The sequence below is a fragment of the Pseudogymnoascus verrucosus genome (genome assembly GCF_001662655.1).
Source record: "Pseudogymnoascus verrucosus strain UAMH 10579 unplaced genomic scaffold scaffold_22, whole genome shotgun sequence".
Classification (NCBI taxonomy): Eukaryota; Fungi; Ascomycota; class Leotiomycetes; order Thelebolales; family Thelebolaceae; genus Pseudogymnoascus; species Pseudogymnoascus verrucosus.
In genome coordinates, this window is record NW_017263673.1 from 58589 (window position 1) to 77497 (window position 18909).

General features: G+C 50.4%; 6 protein-coding genes across 6 annotated transcripts; 3 read left to right on the forward strand and 3 right to left on the reverse strand.

The window, feature by feature from the left end:
- Positions 1-901: 901 nt before the first annotated feature.
- VE01_05289 (uncharacterized protein) lies at positions 902-2335 on the reverse strand. Its single transcript, XM_018274754.2, has 4 exons — positions 1979-2335; positions 1601-1926; positions 1239-1540; positions 902-1173 (listed from the first exon to the last, which is right to left on the reverse strand). The coding sequence occupies exons 1-4, from the start codon at positions 2224-2226 to the stop codon at positions 997-999; spliced, it is 1053 nt and encodes a 350-aa protein (XP_018130273.1). The 5' UTR covers positions 2227-2335; the 3' UTR covers positions 902-996.
- Positions 2336-6124: 3789 nt separating this feature from the next.
- Positions 6125-7624, forward strand: VE01_05290 (uncharacterized protein; the record flags this gene model as incomplete). Its single annotated transcript, XM_018274755.1, has 1 exon — positions 6125-7624. The coding sequence occupies one exon, from the start codon at positions 6125-6127 to the stop codon at positions 7622-7624; it is 1500 nt and encodes a 499-aa protein (XP_018130362.1).
- A 1643-nt stretch (positions 7625-9267) lies between these two features.
- On the reverse strand, positions 9268-10242 carry VE01_05291 (uncharacterized protein; the record flags this gene model as incomplete). Its single annotated transcript, XM_018274756.1, has 2 exons — positions 9268-9949; positions 10061-10242. The coding sequence occupies 2 exons, from the start codon at positions 10240-10242 to the stop codon at positions 9268-9270; spliced, it is 864 nt and encodes a 287-aa protein (XP_018130361.1).
- A 745-nt stretch (positions 10243-10987) lies between these two features.
- VE01_05292 (uncharacterized protein) lies at positions 10988-12667 on the reverse strand (the record flags this gene model as incomplete). The annotated part of the gene is made up of 1 exon (XM_018274757.1): positions 10988-12667. The coding sequence occupies one exon, from the start codon at positions 12665-12667 to the stop codon at positions 10988-10990; it is 1680 nt and encodes a 559-aa protein (XP_018130360.1).
- A 750-nt stretch (positions 12668-13417) lies between these two features.
- Positions 13418-16132, forward strand: VE01_05293 (uncharacterized protein). The gene is made up of 2 exons (XM_018274758.2): positions 13418-14382; positions 14439-16132. Exons 1-2 carry the CDS (start codon positions 13953-13955, stop codon positions 15950-15952), a joined length of 1944 nt encoding a protein of 647 aa, XP_018130359.1. The 5' UTR covers positions 13418-13952; the 3' UTR covers positions 15953-16132.
- Positions 16133-18356: 2224 nt separating this feature from the next.
- VE01_05294 (uncharacterized protein) lies at positions 18357-18671 on the forward strand (the record flags this gene model as incomplete). Its single annotated transcript, XM_018274759.1, has 1 exon — positions 18357-18671. One exon carries the CDS (start codon positions 18357-18359, stop codon positions 18669-18671), a length of 315 nt encoding a protein of 104 aa, XP_018130358.1.
- Positions 18672-18909: the final 238 nt, after the last annotated feature.

Genomic DNA, 18909 nt, shown 5'->3' on the forward strand with positions numbered 1-18909 from the left:
GTATTCGGGTTATTTTATTCTACAGGCAAGCCAGGATGGGGGAAGGAGATAGATTAGACTGCACAGACTTACATCGCAATATTTTGTTGGTGGTGTGAACTGAACAGCAGGCTGGGATAGTCTTTTTCTGGGCAAGTGCACCGCCGACGAGAAGGGCAGACGCTGCTACGCTGAAAACATTGGGGCCCAACATTATTCGGAAGTGTTGGAAATAGTTGTTGAAATTTTGTTAGTGGAATTAGTGTATGCTGTTGATTGTGGCAGAAGGAGGCGCCGTGCAGAGGGATTTCTCATATCATTTATACTTTTCTCCGGGCTCTACTGAAACACCACAAACTGCTCCATCTTGGGCTCTTCTCCGCCCAGGCCGTAGATTGCAGTCATCTGGGCCATTTTAAATATCGTGGCGTCAATTATCCGACTCCTACAAGTAGGACGAGTATTTGTGGGAGCTGAATTGAGTTGAGACAATGTGAAGCGGCCGTAAATGGGGCAGCGATCGCCGGACCACCGCACTCAGGGCTGGCTTTTGTGAGAGCTGAGTTAAGACAAATTAAAGCTGAGTTTATACAAAATTAAGCTTTTATATGGCCAGCGATGTCTCGGTTTACGTTTTGAGATACAGTATTATTCTCTATGGGTAACGATAGAGGAACGGATTCGGACGAAGGTGGTTGACAGCTGGAACCCATTTGTTCAAAATTGGCCGTTAATGGAATGCTTGGCTTCTCCCTTCATATATCTATGGGTTATATTAAGCCCATTGATTCACATTGGTAGGTCTGACGTACTTGACTCGTATAAGGTTTAATGGAGCAAGCTGCAGTTTCTTGTTGCCCACATATAAAGGGGAAAGGGCAGACGCAAAACAGATCTCTGCGGAGCATGGTTTCTCAAAAAGTCGGATTAATTAAATATTACATTTTGAGGATTTAAAACTATCCCTTTCATAGACACTATCATTAACACAGGTCGTCATAATGACAATGTCAGTATTCACTCACCCTTCGGATCATAGTATTCCTGCCTTCTCTCGCTGCGGCTGCGCTCGAGAAAGTCGAGTGGTGCTGGCCCTAAAAGCGCTGTGATATGTGCCATGTGATACAAACTATCAGGGACACCATCAGGTCCTCTTGTGTTGAACATATTCTTGTCCTCAAACAAATCCCAAATCTAAAGGAAAGGGCAAAGTCAACTGGACGCTCATACAAATGAAATAGAACACGGCTGGTACTTACCATGACACCTACATTCCAGATATCGACTTTGTAGCTCCATGGCATGTCCATAATTACTTCAGGGGCCCGGTACTGGAATGGCTGAATATCATCATCATAAGTCTGCTGACCTATTCTAGCTTCTCCAAAATCCGTGATTACTGGTCGCCCTGGATTTTTTGTAATCACCAAGTCTCTTGATTTGTAGATAATGCGGTCTCCATCAACTTTCCGTGGACTTGGATGTCTCAACTCGCTCCTCGCAAATTCCTCGAGGATGGAGTCATCCTCGATACCTAGGATTATATTTCTCTCCTGTAAGTCTGCAAATCTGTTAGGAACAAACGACATCATTAGTTTTATGAACCGCGTATCTTTCTTACCTGTGTGTACCATGTTCGCTTCCGAATGCAGGAAATCGAGCGCCAGAAAAATATGGACAAGAGCAGGTTTCAACACATTCACAGGGAGCCTTCGATTTGGGCATTTACTTCGTAACTGGGCCAAACTTATTGACAACGGTTTATGCACAATACATGGATATTTTCCATGTGCATTGCTGATATCAAATGAGTCGGCCATGTCCCGAATAAGTAGAGCACCAACGTGACTTGTTGCGAGAGTGTCCAGGTGTTTGTAGACATCGATCCCTCTTCTGACTTGTTCGCATTCCAGTCTGCAAACTTTCACAGTAACATATTTATGCTCCCTATACTAACGGTCAGTAATATATCCTGTATATTAGGGAAATACAAACCTACTTCAAGTCTCTGGAAAGCCATGCTGTTGAGTTTCCGCCGTACCCTAGTTTCCCAATAACTGGGTATCTAGCATTTAAAACCTCACCAATATTAATGGGAAAGAATTGAGCTGGTGAATAATGTGGAAGCGTCTCCTCTTCTATCAGCTGTCCCTTGTTAAGCACATGGAAGCCTGCGATAGGGATCTGGTGGAGAGGCGATGGTGGTCGTTTTAGAAACAGTTGCGCTAACCTGGAAATAGAGTTCATGATTCAGGCTCGCACATTATTACAATATAGGTGAGTATGATTACTCTGAGGTATGTAACAAACAGTCATTGCTATTGGAATAATGCGAGTTGAACTGCGTGAGTATTTGTAGATGCTGTTGGGAAGGGGTTTGAGGCACGGACCTGTTGGAGGTGGTTGGGGAATATGGTGTTCCACGCCCAAAAACGGGTGATAATACCCGGTATCCCAAAGAATCCCAATGCGCAGACGCTGCCCACGAGTATCACAAGTAAATACAGTATATGGATACATAAAATTGATTGAACTATCTATCTATCTTGATGGGCTACTTGACTATATACTAGATTTCTAGGAGGTGGCTGAAACCCCAAGTTCCGCTCTTTCGTCAGCTGGTCACCAAACCAGTAAGCCAAATGTCATAGGCATATGAAACGCCTAAACCAAAGGCCATTTCCTGGCAAATCCTAGATCATCCATAGAATCTCTGACAGAGGTAAAGTCCCACAGTCAATATCATGTGCTCGAGCCAACCAGGAGTTTGGACTGCATGCAGATGATGACATTGTGAAGGACACAATATTATATGGGAATGTTTTGATAGGGGAATGGATGGGTTGGTCCTAGCTTAAATAGCGAATTTAGAAACTTTTCACATGCCTCTGAGTCTCTGTACCATATCACTATGCGCCTTGAAAATCGGAATAAAGGAGAATATCATTCCATTGACACAAAATACAGTATAGTTCACGTGGGGCTCCTTTCGTCGGGGTGTCTATTAGACGTGGCGAGGGAGTGGAGAATTTCCATCAGATATCGGCACAATGTCAGTCACCGACTATACGCTTGTAACCCCAGAATTAAGGAAAGCTAGAAACCTACCAATAAAAAACGTGATGTGTACGTGTCTATGTGGGTTCTCCTTTCGTTGGTGTTCCCACGAGATGGGGCGAGAGAGAGAGTGAACCCTGATTATCCCTTAATTCTAGAAATCACGCGTGAACAGCAGGAATATTGGAGAAACAGAGCTTTACCCGCGACAAAGTGCAACACAGAGCTCGTGGGGGTCTCCATAACCGGTGTTCTCGTAGGACGTGACAAGTGCATGATAGTATACACCAGCCTCCTTTTATTCTAGATATTTACACCCCGACACAGTGCTGCTGTACACCTAGCCCCCCCACAAGCAAAGGGGCAATCGATATATTCTTACAGAAATTGCACTTCACTCGAACCATAGTAGATCACTTATAGGTTCGCAGACGATGTAAATGGCTCAATCCGCTGGTAGCCGGCTCTGTCTCAATACTGTAGATAGCCGCCCGATCTTAGGGGCGATGAGATCGTTCAGTTGCCGGCGGTGAGTGGCACTTCCAAACAAATCGCAAATGTCCAACAGCGCAAAGCAAGATGCTGCCTTGATAATCTGCTGTGGTACCGGCAGAGCAAGTGCATATACCCATCTGTGCGGAGCACGATGCTGTCGCCCCAATTGAGTGTAGCACGAGCATAGGGAGCTCATATATCCAACCATGCCAAACATAATGCTGATAGATACTCTGTGGTGATACAGCGCGAACGCCTATACCCAACTGTGATAAGTACGATGCTGCCGCCTCAATTGCGTGAGGTGGTACAGGCATAGCGCGCGCTATAGCCAACCGTGTTGAGCACGATGCTGCGGACTTAGCTAGCTGCCGTGGTGACACTAGTAATGCGAGCAATACGGCTAACCATGCTAAGCACGATATGCCATCGATGAGCTGTTGTGTAACAGCGAAAGCAATGCAGATACCCAGCTGTGCTGAGAACGATGCTGCGGCGTCGGTTGTCTGTAGCGATACTGGAAGCGATTGTAAGTAGCCAGCCTCCTTACTTACAGTATTTGCTTGGCATCGCCGATCCCGATGAACCATCATATCCCCCGCATTATCTCTCATCACCGGTGGCTCTGCTGTTTGTTCGGTGATCAGTATGCTGTCTCGCTCCAATTTGGAATACGGCAAGTCACCTGCTTATACCCTGCGCATGCCAGACGGTATACGACGTGCTCCGCTCTTACTTCTCACATGCAGCGCATGCCTTCTATCTTAGAGCCCCGCTGGGGCTGAGGGAATTTGCAGTATCGAAGCAGTTGCGTAGCACCCATCGGGCCCAAGGAAACGGATCGAGATCATGTATGGGAAAAATGCGAGGGGGGAGTAGGCGCCACAGAGGTCAGCATGCCACATCTTGTGTGCTGGTTGGCTACCATGGCGGTCAGACAGGAACCACATTCTCCTTGGGACGAAGCAAGGGGGGGTGGTTCCTGGAATCACCGACCTAGAACATTGCCACCACCAACCTCGCAGAGCTCAAGACAAGGCGAGAGACAGGCGCGCGCCCTTTCTAGCTTCGTAGTCGGGCGTTGGAAGCTGCCATACTCTAGTCCTACGCCGCACAGCATCATGCGAGGTCGGCGGTGTTGCCCGTCACGCTCGTGCACGTAATGGGAATGAACCCCTGTTGTGCTCTTGGGGTGATCTGGACGACGATCTAGCGGGCTAACCGCTGTAAGTGGGGGTTTCTAGCGTCCTTTTAGTGATCAAACGGGCGGGCGGGAATACCCCGCACGCCACTACCGTTTGGTAGGCGCGCAGGGCAGGGGCCCGCTCGTTCGGGGCTGAGTTGCCGGGTTGGGATAAATTGACTATGGGTAGGCAAAATATATCGGATTATTGATTTTCTTGGCGTCTGACTGTGTCTGACTGCATAAGAGTATGACAGGACTCGAGTAGAGTGCTTTCCTGTCCTTGACGCTTCCCTCACTTTGGGTTTTGGAATTTCGATCTGGCCAGAATCCACAGTTCCTGCAATATTGCCAGCGTACCTGTTGGGGAACGGCGTATAACCTGTCGTTTGGCGATGCTGCAACTTTCCGTGGTTCCACACGGAGATGTCGTGTTAATGTGGCGCTGCCATGGTGTCGTGGAGAATCCCCAGCATAACACAGCAGATTACGTTACCAGGATACCCATCTGTGGGTAGTACTTGAATTTGTGCCCTATTTTGTGTTGGATTTCAAACCAGATTTCAAACACTCTATGTAAGCTGTTTTAGCCTTGGGGCAAAATAGCACTCTGCTGTCAGTTCAGCTGTCAGTTCAGCCATGCCAATCAATGTGGACCGGGTCTGTCGTAGGCACTGCCGAGCTGGATCCTCTGATCCCTGGTTCTAATCATAGATCCCCATATTTCAGCGCTACTCTATGTGCAGTGCGGCATGAGCACATTCCGCCACGGGCTTTAGAGACATAGCCATCGCCTACTCTAACTATCACGGGAAGGTCATTCCATTTCGTCTTTGCTAGTGAAAGAGAAGCATCAGCAGCCCCGTTTGATCAGCAAAAGTAGGATTACTAACGCAATGCGTTGGCGGGATTGCCGATCCTAGTTAGTGGGCTCTGTATGTCCAATTCCCAGCGTTGTCGAAGTGGAGGGGCGGAAGTGGCTTGGCCATGCACATAATGGGAGAGTTGAAGCGAATGTAACACATATTTATAGAAGCACCTGTAAGCAACCTCCAACACCACCACCAATGTCAATGCTGGTACCAACACAAGTGTGTATCGGATGTGGCAGGCGAGCGAAAAGAATGTAGCGATCGATTAGCCGGTACTTATGCATAAGCACCTTGCGCACCGTGTGGTGTGGTGTACAAGGGCTGGGCACTTGCAGGGATGCGAATTAAAAGCACCCTTCATCGCCTTTATGATAAAGCACTGGACATTTCCTGCCCCTTCACTCAACTGTCACCTTGCTCATCCATCCCATTCATCCTTCAGACCCTTCATGGGAGTAATCATTCCCCTTAAACAACCCATATAAAAAATCTTTTCGAACTCTTCAACTTTTGCACTGCAGTCTCTCTCGAAGTAATCATGGGTTCTTGCATCAGTGGGATCCCCGGGAGGGTAAAAGCCCACAAACAGGATGAGAAGAACTTCTTGGAGGCTTATCCAAAATACAAGGCCACTTCGCACATTGACGAAGTCCGCCGGTCTGAGTACCCCATTCTCGATCTCCAGGGCCACATTTACCTCGATTATACTGGTGCTGGGCTATACTCCAGCAGACAGCTCCGCCATCACCAGAATCTTCTCGGTACCAACATATTTGGGAACCCGCATTCGCTCAACCCAACATCAAGCGCCATGACAGAGTTGGATGAGTATGCCCGTGCCTGTGTCCTCCAATATTTCAAGGCGTCACCTGAGGAGTACTGCGTGATTTTCACTGCCAACGCATCTGGCGCGTTGAAACTTGTCGGAGAGGCATTCCCATTCGACTCCAGGAGCGAGTACATCCTGTTTATGGACAACCACAACTCCGTTCAGGGTATCCGCGAGTTCGCACGCGCAAAGGGCGCCAAAACCACCTATGTCCCACTGACATCCGACCTCCGTGTGAGCGATATTGCCTTGAAGGAAGCTCTTAAACCCAAGTTTGATGGCCCTGTCGGTCCTCGACTCTTCGCCTACCCCGCTCAGTCCAACTTCAGCGGTGTTCAGCACCCACTCGAGTGGATCGCCACTGCCCAAGCTCAGGGTTGCCTCGTCTGTCTCGATGCCGCCGCCTATGTACCGACTAACCGCCTCGACCTCTCGGTATGGCACCCCGACTTTGTACCAATATCTTTCTACAAGATGTTCGGTTACCCAACCGGCGTCGGGTGTCTGATTGCACGCAAGGATTCCCTGCTGAAATTGAAGCGTCCAGCGTTTGCTGGTGGAACCGTTTGGGGAAGCTCGGCCCTGGGCGATGGCCACGTCCTCCTTGACCACCACGAGGGCTTTGAAGATGGCACAATCAACTTCTTGAACCTTCCAGCCGTTCACATCGGCCTCCGTCAACTCAAGGACGTCGGCAGGGATGCTGTCCATCTTCGCGTCATGTGCCTTACCGACTGGCTCCTCAAAGAGATGCTCGCGCTCTGCCATCAGTCTGGGCTCCCACTGATCAGGTTCTATGGTCCGACAGACGTATATATGCGCGGCGGAACAATTGCGTTCAACTATATCGACGCAAACGGTGACGTGGTTGACGAGCGCATAGTTGAGCAGCGTGGAAACAAGATTAATTTGTCCTTGCGCTCTGGGTGTTTCTGCAACCCTGGCGCCAGTGAGGCTGCGTTCAACCTGGAAAAAGAGTCGCTTCTCGAGGCGTTTGAGAGCGCATGGCAACACGAGGCTGCGCACGGCAAGCGGAAGAAGTGGGATGATTTCCTGGCTGACATCGGCATCTCTACTTCTGGCGCCCTCCGCATCTCGGTAGGCCTCATGTCCAACTTCAAAGATGTGCACAGATTTCTGGAGTTCTCTCGGACGTTCCTTGATACGGTGCCGACAGGAAGTAACCTGGCAATGCGCTTGCATTGCTAGACCATCTTGGGGTTGAGTGAGGGCTGTACATAGGAGCTGTGAAGCACAGTCACTTTTTTTTTAGGAAGGGTTCCAAGGTTCGAAGGATTGTTAGGTACGATTCTCCAAATAGCAAACAACTCTTTGACAAAATGAAAACTTACCAACCTACAGGATAGATGAAGCTGTTGGCGAAAAGTTCGGTCTGTTTTTGGGTTGTTTGGGGGGAACTAGTTAGGAGCATAACTATGCGTACGTGTAGTGACAGACCAATAAGAGGAGGCCAGGGTAAATAGAGGGTTGAAATGCGAGCGGGAGTTGATGGTGTTGATGGTGTTGATGGAGTTCAGTTCAGGTAAAGGGCGACAATGACGATACCAGAAAGATGTCGAAAGCGCCTCGCCATATAGAAAGCAACACAAAGTCATTTGATACGTAGAAACCGGTTTAGCCGCCAAATAATTGATAAAAATTAATCCACAAAGAAATTCAAATATTTATTTTCCACAAAAGGGCATCCATTGACAGGTCAGTAGCTGAGATGGATGATGGATGCAGTTTGAGGAGGGAGGGATCAGTCCGCTAAGCCACAATCGCGCTTACCCACCCAAATCCTGCGACAGCCAAGAGAAAACCGCGTACACCAACTACTTACGTGCGTAGGCCACGCGTCAAAGTGGTAGTTTGAGGAAATCAAAGATATATTGGTCTATATCTCACCGTGATAATTGAAGAGGGGGGTGAACCAGATAAATAATGAATACCCCCAATCCAACTTCCAATACAACCTCAGTCTCCTACCCCATATATACCAGTACACCAGTACTCCTACCACCCATAAACTCTCCTGTACTACAATCCAAGCAACCTCACCCCCACCACGACGACCATCCACCTCAAACCCACACAATCTCACACCCCAAACCGCATACACTATGCAAATCCCCCTCCTCACCACCGCCTCCCTCTCCCTCCTCCTCGCCGTCGCAGCCGCAACTCCCCTCTCCCCCACCACCACCCCATCCGCCGACGACTCCTCCACTCCCCCAAAACCCCGCCTAGTCGCCGGACTACAAGGCAACAGCATGGCCCTAGCAGGCGCAGCAGCTGGTGTCGGAGCTGCAGGCGCAGCATGCGCGTGTTGTCGGAAGAAGCCCGCGAGAGGCGAGAAGCGGTATCGTGCGGGGCAGGATGAGAGTGGGTGTGGTGCGGCGCAGCGGAGGAGGAAGGCGGAGGATGTGGAGGAGGTTGTTGGGGGGGGAGTGGATGGGGAGGAGGTGCGGGGAGGAGGGGCGGAGGATGGGTTTAGGCATGCGGAGAGGGGGGAAAGGGTGAGTGAGATGCCGGAGACGCCGCCGCCGAGTTATGCGAGGTTGGCGGGGGGAGGAGAGGAAATTGAGTTGGAGGCGAGGCCGGTGGGGAAGGGGGGGGTTTTGAAGGAGGCTTAAAGGGGGGGGGTTGGGGTGAGGGAGGTTGACTTATGATGTTTACATACTGTAGCGTTCGTTGTTGGCGTGGGTTGTTTTTTTGCCATTTTTATATATCGTTATTTATTTTTTGGGCTTGATATAGCTAAAACAAATTAATGCTAGCAGTTTCATATTATAATCTCAGTCGATATTCTATTTACAGCGTCTAAAAATCCTTACTTGCACTCTTCAGTACTAGTAGTTCGGCGGCGTGATTCGTCCAGTACCAAGGCTGCAAGTCCAGATACCTGGTGATAAACAATGTCCGTGTATGATCCAGTACCCAAGCTCTCCAGAAAAACCGAGTTCCTCGTGGATTGGGAGCTGCTTAGGTATTGATCTCCAGAATTTCCGGATCATAGCAAGTCCGGGATGGCGCATTATAACTTGAGTTTTATCCATCTTATCCACCAGCTTACTTTCGAGGTCAGCAGCCCTATCGTAAGGAAGGGTGAGTTCGAATTTCTGTAGCTGCCCACCAAACTCCCTAGCAATTCGATCTGGCGGGTCCAAGAGAATGAATTGAGGCGGTTTCGTTTGGGACGCAGCCATGATTTCGTCGGGGAACCATCTCCGCCCATCTCTGTTGTCAACAATAACAAGGACGAGTTTTTGTAGACTCTGGAAGGTTGATTTGTTAATCATTGACATCAAGTCCTTGAAGACCTTCCAACGTTTAAGCTTGACTTTGTCAACATCCTCGCTACGGACCCATGGTATTACATCCGGAGAAGTGTCAAGATCCCACATGAATTCTAAAGACGTCATCATTGCTAAATTCTGCAGCGGTAGTATCCTTAAGATATGGCTGCTGAACGGAACGCTGTGAATATATATTGTGTTGTCCGAGTATAAAATTGGGAGTATTTCAGTGTACCTAGCGAAGGAATTAATAAAAATAAACACAAGCATAAGCATAATGAGATTGATAATGGGATGGATAGACACACGCTTGGCGACACGACACCATCCATCCCATCACACCCACGTAACAATCATTGCGCGGTCCCGTTTCATCAGCCCGACAATAACCGTCGTTCCAGTAGCAGGCGCCGATGCTACAGTGGTCCAACCATAGGTCATGTTGGTGATACGGATTCCGATGGCAGACACAGCTCCACCAGAGCCATGACTTTGGAATTGACACATCAAAAAGATTGTCTTCGCCATTGAGTCCTGCGTGCAAGGAACCAGGAATGTGTGGGTGTCTGTATTGAAGATCCATGTGGAGAGTTCGGTTTCCAAAGGCAGCCAGATATATTGTGCGGCGGATTTCCAAGGGCAGTTTCTGGAAGAATGGGCTCAGAGATGGAAACGGATCAAAACACAAATCCCGGTATGACTCGGGGAGAACTGGAAGTCCCTTGGGAATGCCTGGCTCTTTCTCTTTTGTATATTTGCTTCGAGCGTGACGGAACTTCCGCTGAAGCCAAGGTGCTAGAGCAGACATGCTGCAAGACTGCGAGATCAATGCGGATCTTTGTATTCGATATTTATTGGTATTTCTAGCATGGGCTTATTAAGTAAACTTTAGACGTTGTGTGGAAGGAAGTGTAGTTGGAGGAGGATGGATCAAAGTGCTTAAATAGGTAACCAGTTTAAGCGACTAGCCCCTCGCCCAGTATTCTTGGCATAGAGCAGCTTTGTTGTATAAAATTTAAGCTCGAGTTCATTTTCTAGTAAATGGCCCATTAAAAAATAATATAATTATGATATAAGAATTATACCCATAAATAATTGAGCGCCTTCATCCCAATAACAGTTACTATAAGCACTTTATATTGTGCATAGTCAGTCCCTCTTTAGACTCTTTATGTAGCTTCAGTATCTTTCTTCTTCGGTATATTCATCAGTCATCAAATCAAATCGTTGGCGCGAATAAACGTCAACCCCCCAAAACTCCAGTCACACCCATCTACAGTGACACGCTCAGTTCAATATGCGACTCCACCGCGTCGGCCAACAAATACGCCTGCTTAATCCCCATCCGATCCCCCACCATCCTCAGATTCCTCACCACAAACCTCCTAATCTCATCCGACGCCGTATCATTAATCCCCACAAACCACAGAGGCCAGATCAAGAACAACGCGCCCGAGATCTTCGCAAGCGGCTTCTCTTCTCCTGGCCGGTCGCGGAAATCCGACCACACCGTACGCACAGGTGAGTTGGTACTGGCACCACTACCCCCGCGATCGGGTATGGCATCGGTGTGCTGTGGGACGCTGTATAGGATCCCTTCTTGGGCCTCGTACATGGCGGCGATAGATTTTAGCCGCTGAGCTTCGAACTCGGGGCCGGTGAGGGGGGTGTGGAGGGGCAACGACTCAGTGGCGCCCGAGGTGGGAACGTCGCGGACAGTGGCACCCGGGGTGAGCAAGTCGCGGACGATCTCGTTGAGCATGAAACGGACGATGCGGAGGGCGTTCCATGACTGGGAGACTATGTAGTCGGTGTTGATGTGGTAGCGGCCATTGTAGATGAAATCCGGCGCGGCGTCCGTGAATACGGTGTGGATGCGCCAGTGCTCAGGGGGGTTGTTGGACAGGTTCTCTAGAATAGTGTCTAATTCGATACACCGGACGTATATGACTAGTGGGTCCGTTTCGTGACAATGGACGACGTCGGAGCGCAACTTGGCGAATTTAATCATGCACTCCAGGACGAGGAAGGCGGATTCATTGGACTGGATGTTGTTGACCAAGTCCTTGGTGCGTACAGTGTTGATAGCGGTGAAGATCAGTTCGGCGATGTCGTCTGGGACCGGATCAGCCTTTTGGACGCACGAGATCAGCAGGTTCGAGGTGACCTGGAGCAGCATGCGGCGGCCAGATATGGACTCGATTCCCTTGTGGCCGCGCACTTTGACGACGTCGCAGGCGCCCATAACGTGGGCGACCCAGTCGCGGAGGGAACGTAGCGAGCCGCCGGTGACCGACTCGAATATGCCGAGGATGATGATCGTGAGGAGTGTGGCATCCTTCTTTGCGGTGCTGGGATCACGCAGGGCGGCGTTCGTGTGCTGGATCGCCTTGATGTATTGGCAGCGCGCGTTCTTGATAAGATAAGGAGAGCGTGTGGTGTGAGCAAAGCCGGCGAGGCCCACAGCCTTCATGCTGGAGAGGAGCCCTTCATCGAGACTGTCCTTTCTGAAGACATCTGTGAGGTAGTCTAGATGACCACGAGTGTAGCCATCAAGCGCATAAACGTAGTTGGCTACAAAGAGTCCCGTTGCGCGCTCCTCAACGCTAGGGACCAATGAGAAGTGCTGCAGCGGGGTGGCCTGGGCAACGACCTCCATACCATCTTCGGACGGATCGCTGTCATCGTCGGCTGTGGCGTTAGGCGTTTGTGGGGTAGATGATTGAGGGCTTGATCTCAATGCGGCTTGCTTCGCGCGCACCTCGCCTGCCTTAGCCTTGCGGATCACATTGATAGTGACGTCCTTGAAGAGCACATCTCCCATGGCGCGGTACCCGGGACACATGCGCTTTGCATTTGTGCACTGGGTGCAGCCGTCTGGCAGCTTGTCACAGCGGGTGCGGCGCTCTCGGCAGGCGTGACATGCCCCTGAGGGTTTACCGCAGTAGACCATTGTGGCGTACTGTGGTTGTTGTACTGGTGTTGTACTGCAGCGGCTCCTTTGAGATCCCTCTTTCCTTAATCTCCTTCTTAGATCCTTGCCTCCTCACTATAGTTTCCCGTGCGGTTGATACTTCTGTTCTCGGCCTCTTTCTTGCTTGACACTGCTGTCCTTACTCCCTGCTCGAAGTTTCAGTTCTCAGTCTCCCTATTCCTTGACACAGTGCTTCTGTTCTTACCCCTCCCCTCTTCGTTGAATCCTCCCTAATACAGCTGACACCTTTGGCCGCACTCAGGAAATGAGCACGAACTGGGGCATGGCTCTGGTACTCCGGGTTCAGCCTCTGGGCAATCCAGTCTCAAGAAGGAAATAAAGGTAGTTATGAGATCTTATTCGACACACTGCACTGTAGAGTAAAGGGCTTGGCCGCGTGGCTTGGCGTGTCGATGGTGACGAGGAGGGGATATGTTGACCCTGGATTTTCAGGCCATGACTAGCGCTTATCTCTTGGACCCTCAGCCGCCCAAACCGTCACAAAGCTTATCCGGCGCCAATCAACCCAAGGAATCACGCTAAACCGTATTTGGGGTACCATGAAGTTGTAAGCTGTGCAAAAATCCACTTCGCTAGTCTAAACTAGTCCACATTAGGCTACACTAACCCCAGTAGCTCCTGCCCTGCCACAAAACTCAACAATTACCGCTAAACCGTATTTAGGTCACCATGTCGTCGGCCTTTTCGCGCTTTGTATCCAGAACAGGAAATTTGATGCGTTGCGGACGATTTATATGTGCGTCTTACATATTACATATTTCTTAATTTCTCCTTTTTCTTTGCCACGATTAAACGGGTTTCACTGGGCATTCCGTAGGGCTTTGATATTGGATGATTCATACCCTTAGCTCTCCACCCAAAGATCCTTCTGGCGTCGTAATGAGTTGCGTTCTCCCTGTCACCGCCGCATCTGTCTCGTCCCTGTCTCCGCTCTCCGTGAGGCTGTGGCGGAGTTAGATGAGCCGCTGTTGATAGCTGGCTGCCCGGCACTTGTATATAACCCGAGGCCGTCACCATGTTCTTCTCTCGCTGTTGGCAAGATAAATCATAAACACATTTGTACACTCTACATACATCATTATCATTGCTGTGCGGCTTAACGGCTCGCCCTTTTATAAGATCAGGGTTACCATCTGTGTGTTCTCGCTGCTGGTTCTTTGACAATTAACCTCGCACTTTAAGTGCTCGATCGAGTCCCCTCAGCACTTTCTGTTTGTCGCCGGCGTGCGAGTAAAGATCGAATATGGCGTACTTGGCGTATAAATGGTACAAGAACAGGAAGAATAAACTGCCTGTCGAGTCGAGCGAGCCGGACACCAGCGAGCCCAGTTATCCCACTGAGCCAAGCAAGCTCTACGAACCCACCAAGCCCACCAAAGCCAGCAAACCAACCAAGTCCGAGAAAAAGCGTGATTGCATCCACCGTCGCGGTGTCAGCCAGATCTCAGAGTCGGCGATGGAGCTCACAGCCCACCCCGACGGCGCGCCAGAAGTCCACGAAAAGACGGACTTGGTCGATAACTCATCTCCCTGTGCGGAGTGCAAGGAGGCCAAACGAGCCGCGAGGATATACCGGTGGCGCATTATATCAGGTCTTTTCGTGCCCTTCCTAGTCCAGTCTCTCGATGTCACAATCATCGCCGGCGCACTTCCCTTCATAGCATCTGATTTCAGTAAGCCCCTCCCATCGCTCCCCCACTTTCACGGAACAATTCCTAACACTCCACAGATCAACTCGCGCAACTCAACTGGATCGTCTCAGCCTTCAACCTCACCTCCGCTTGCTTCATCCCCTCCTGGGGCCAACTCGCCGACGTCTTCGGCCGCTACTACGCCATGCAATTTTCCCTCATCTTCATGGTCATCGGCAGCGTGCTCTGCGCCGCCGCGCCGGTGACCTCCTTCCCCATGCTGCTCGTCGGGCGCGCACTCCAGGGCATTGGCTGTGCGGGCATGCTCATCAACACCAAGGTCATCTTAGCAGACAAAGTGACGCTAGAAGAGAACGCCAAAAACAATACTATCTTCACGATCGTCGGGGGCGTAGGATACGGCATCGGGCCCGTGGTAGGGGGATACCTGACGCAAGTCAGCTGGAGATGGTGTTTCATCATTAATATTCCCTTGGGACTCATTGGGATGGTTCTCGTGCATTTCGTGCTGCGGCCTGAGCTCCTCGGCCCGCAGGAGATAAAGCGGGTTGACGGAGTGACAGACGTCAATATCGAGCAGACCTTCAAAGCGCGACTCCTCACCATCGACTATGGCGGGCAGATCCTGTTCCTCTTCGGACTTGGGCTTCTCGTCCTGGCGCTCACATGGGCTGGGTCTTCCTACGCCTGGAACTCCGTCCAAATCCTCGCCCCACTCATCATCGGTGTCGCACTCCTTGCCGCCTTCATCGTCTGGGAATATCTCATGCTCCCCGGTCACTTCCTGTCGCGGCGCAACCCGACTCGGAAGGCCATGCTCCCCTTCAAGCTTCTCGTTGCACGCAACGTCAGCATCCTGATGTACATCTCCTTCCTAACCGGCATGGCCATGTACGCCGTCTTCTACTTCGTGGATCTCTATTTCGCGCTGGTGCACGGCAAGGACTCGGGCGAGTCTGGGGTGAACCTTCTGTACTATCTCCCCGGCCTCGCCGCGGGTTCATACATGGCCATGTTCGCGTGTAACGTGTGGCCGCTGCAGACGTTCGCCACGCTCTTCCTTGGCGTTGTGCTTGAGCCGCTTGGGCTCACGCTCATAGCTCTCGCGCTCGACAAGGAGGGCATGCCGTTCATCATCGGTATGCTGGTGCTGACGGGTGTGGGAACCGGGGTGCGCTTCATGCCTGGGACGCTGCATGGTATCGGGTACTACCCGCGCCAGATTGCGTCGATAGTGAGTTTGATGTCGTTGATGGTCTCGTTGGGTGGCACGATCGCGACGACGCTGATGTTGAATATCTTCAACAACACGCTGAGTCAGGGGGGTATCAATTTTAGCTCTGCGGGGTCGAGTAGTTTCGATGCGATTGCGGGGCTGGGCCCGGTGGAGCAGGAGTATATAAGGGGTAAGGCGAAGAGGGGGATTGTGCTTGCGTTTTATGCGTTGAGTAGTTTTGGGTGGCTGGGATTGATTTTCACGCTGGCGCTGGGGAATGTGACGATTGGGAAGAAGGGGAAGGCGGATAAGGTTGTTAAGGGGAGTTATTTGGGGAGTTTGTTTAGGGGGGAGAAGCCGAGCGAGGTGGAGTAGGAGTATAAAAGAAGGGGTAGATGGGCGAGGGTTTACTAGACATATATTTCTGCTTTGTTATATAATTTAATTTTTGGGTTCGATGAGAACTAGGAAGGTCATACTCGGAAGATTTCAAACAGTTGCATCTAGTCGGAATTAGACCTCTGGAACTAATCAACAAAACTCACAGATTCACACATATCCCCACAGCGAACGTGTTACCTTGTATGCGTTTCTTCCGCAACCGAGTCATATTCCGTAATATATTCCAGCCCCTTCCATTCCCGAAAGATGAAGTTAAAGTCTGTCCATTAAGAAACTGAACAACTGGATAATTAAAATACGTAAACACGCCGAACCAATCTGCTTATCCTGCAGTTTATCACAGAAGATCGAAATCGGATCATACCTCTCCAAATCGTATCATTTGCATTCTTTAACTGCATATTTGATAGTTGATTACCTGATTTCAAACACATGAAAATGCCTCGTTATAATGCTAGAGATGTTAGTTTTGTGTGGAGAGATTTGAGTGGTGGAGAGAAGGGGAAGCTTGTATCTCCCATAGTGTTTTAGTATGTACTCTACTTAGGTGGAGAGTAAAGGCCGCTAAGCCACTTCTGGATCATGCAGGGACCCCACGGTCGGCAACGCTCAGTGACGACACAAAAGGCTTGGCATACGTAGTTTTCTCTCTCCAGCGGGGAACAGATCACACTGCGCACTGCGGTCAAACAATCTCGATGCGCCTCACTCAAGGGATCAGCAGCCGGGAGATTGGAATCAACTGAGCTGTAGTATGGCGCTGTACGGGGGGAGATCGCATCATGACGGATAGTGGAGAGAGTTGGGAGGGGAAAGGGGAAAGAGAGACAGAGAGAGAGATCGGAGATGTGGGGATTGGATTGTTGGAAGAAACAGGAAAAGAACTGAAGCTGGAAGGAGGCAACGCGAGCACTGCTGAGCCACTGAGCCACCGAGGACCAAGAGATGCGGGCCAGCGAGGTACCCGGTGCGAATATTGCCAGGTATGCGCGCTTCGTTGTCAAAAGTATTAACCAATTCAGCCAGGAGATCGTCGCGGTCAACCGGCAGGATGGCAAGAGATAGTCGCGGTCAACCGGCGGAAGGGCGATCCGAGTGCTCTAGATTCGAGACTCGAACTCGACCGTCGATATTCATGACCTACGCCAATGGCAGCCAGACCGAGACATGACGGGCGATCAGCGGCCAGCGGACGGACTATGACCGAAATATCGAAATATTGAAATATCTGAAACTCAAGTGACGGGGAAGGAATCGATCTCGCCCAGGAACGTGCGGCTTTAATAACGTGGAACCACTGTTTTAGTGTGTTGCAAGTGTTGCAAGTACCAAGAAAGACGGGAAGCCGCGACCCAATATCGCATCACATATGCGCGCATGGTAAACACTACGTCATGTCTACCTCGATTCAACATTTTTTCCCTCTTTTCTTTTTTTCCTACCAGGAGTTTTTCCCAGATGGGCTGAGGACCCTAGGTGAGCTACCATGTCCACGGATGCCCAGAAGGGAAAGTCGGCCATGCTGCAGGATGCATTGGGACACGTCGACGGCGAGCTCTCAGCCCTGTTTGAGCTCAAGGGCAACTAGTACTTCTGCAAGGCGACCTGTTATGGTACAGTCACTATACAGTCACTATACAGTACAAGTAACTGTGCAGAAATACTACGGTAGGTGACCATTCTGCAATTATCTGGTTATCTGGTTACAACTCATCCTTTTCTCGTTCCTCAAGTCGTTTCTCCGCACTTTAATTAAAGTCACTACTATCCACTTATCGTCATCCCCCCACCACCCACCACCACCATCTCACCCACCATCGCCTAACCATGACGGTCCGGGGGCGCGTATACCTGCCGCCATCGTCCAGCCCCTTATCCTCACCCCGCCGAGGCCTACGTGATCTGCGCCACGCTCGACGTCAGAATCCACGCGATAGTGGGCCGGAGCGGTCGCCATGGGCGCCACACCCACTAGAGGTGGGGTTCTTATAAGCCTGCGAAGATCCGGCCTCATGCAGTTATTAATCACCAAAACTTGCTTAGCAGCTTAGCAGAAGATACGGACGAGTCTCAATCGGAAGAAAACAAATGATTAACGATAACTGCGAGTAAGACAGGTGGATCGAGGTTGCCAACCTTTTACACATTCTGGGCCTTGGGGTTTGGGGCAAGACACTTCTCCTTTTCGATCGGCGATACAAGTCCGCATAGGGAGACCTTCAAAGGATATCTAAGCATCTTCATCCCCCGCGGAAATCTTCATACAAACGATAGCCAAATATTGAAACTTCAAAATTACTCTGACAATTCAACCACTCCCTCCATCTCCACCTCCACATCCCCAAACTACAACCACACAACCACACAACCTTTCACAATGCCTGCCGCAACACCAACAACCGTCCCCTCGCAGGCCTCAACCACCTCAACCTCATACTCCTCGACATCAACTCTCGGCTCGCCGCCCACGACCCTCTCCTCATACAACAACACCATGCTCTCCTACACACGCGCGCAATTCCAACAGTTCCGCGACACAGCTTCAACTACAGCACCTGAGCTAGGCGAGACGAGGGATAGCTCCAGCACCGCCGGGACAACATCGAGTAGTGGGTCAGTCCCCAGGAAAAGGAATGAAGGTCCCGAGTCACCGGTTGCTGCGCATGATTTTGCGTCGGGGAGGAAAGGTTGATAGATGGGACTGAACTGATGATTATCTGACAATGGGTGCGATCAAAAGATGGACGATACATTATATCACACATGAGATATGAAGCGCCTTCGGGACGGATGGGATGGATTTGATGACTTGGGTCGGCGTAAAGGGGCATATTATCGGGACGCAGCATACGGTAGCGCAGCATTTGGGGTCTGGCATTTAGGTCGGGCCTGTACTGCCGTTTGGCATACGTATTGGTTATATTGAAATT

What these genes read in the sequence shown, in the direction of transcription:
- VE01_05289 (XM_018274754.2), bottom strand. Translation starts at nt 2,226, where the DNA reads ATGAACTCTATTTCCAGGTTAGCGCAACTGTTTCTAAAACGACCACCA. An exon ending in AGCGAACATGGTACACACAG is followed by an intron (nt 1,541 to 1,600) that starts GTAAGAAAGATA and finishes ACAGATTTGCAG; the next exon opens with ACTTACAGGAGAGAAATATA. An exon ending in TCTGGAATGTAGGTGTCATG is followed by an intron (nt 1,174 to 1,238) that starts GTAAGTACCAGC and finishes CCTTTCCTTTAG; the next exon opens with ATTTGGGATTTGTTTGAGGA.
- VE01_05293 (XM_018274758.2), top strand. Translation starts at nt 13,953, where the DNA reads ATGGCGTACTTGGCGTATAAATGGTACAAGAACAGGAAGAATAAACTG. An exon ending in CTTCATAGCATCTGATTTCA is followed by an intron (nt 14,383 to 14,438) that starts GTAAGCCCCTCC and finishes AACACTCCACAG; the next exon opens with ATCAACTCGCGCAACTCAAC.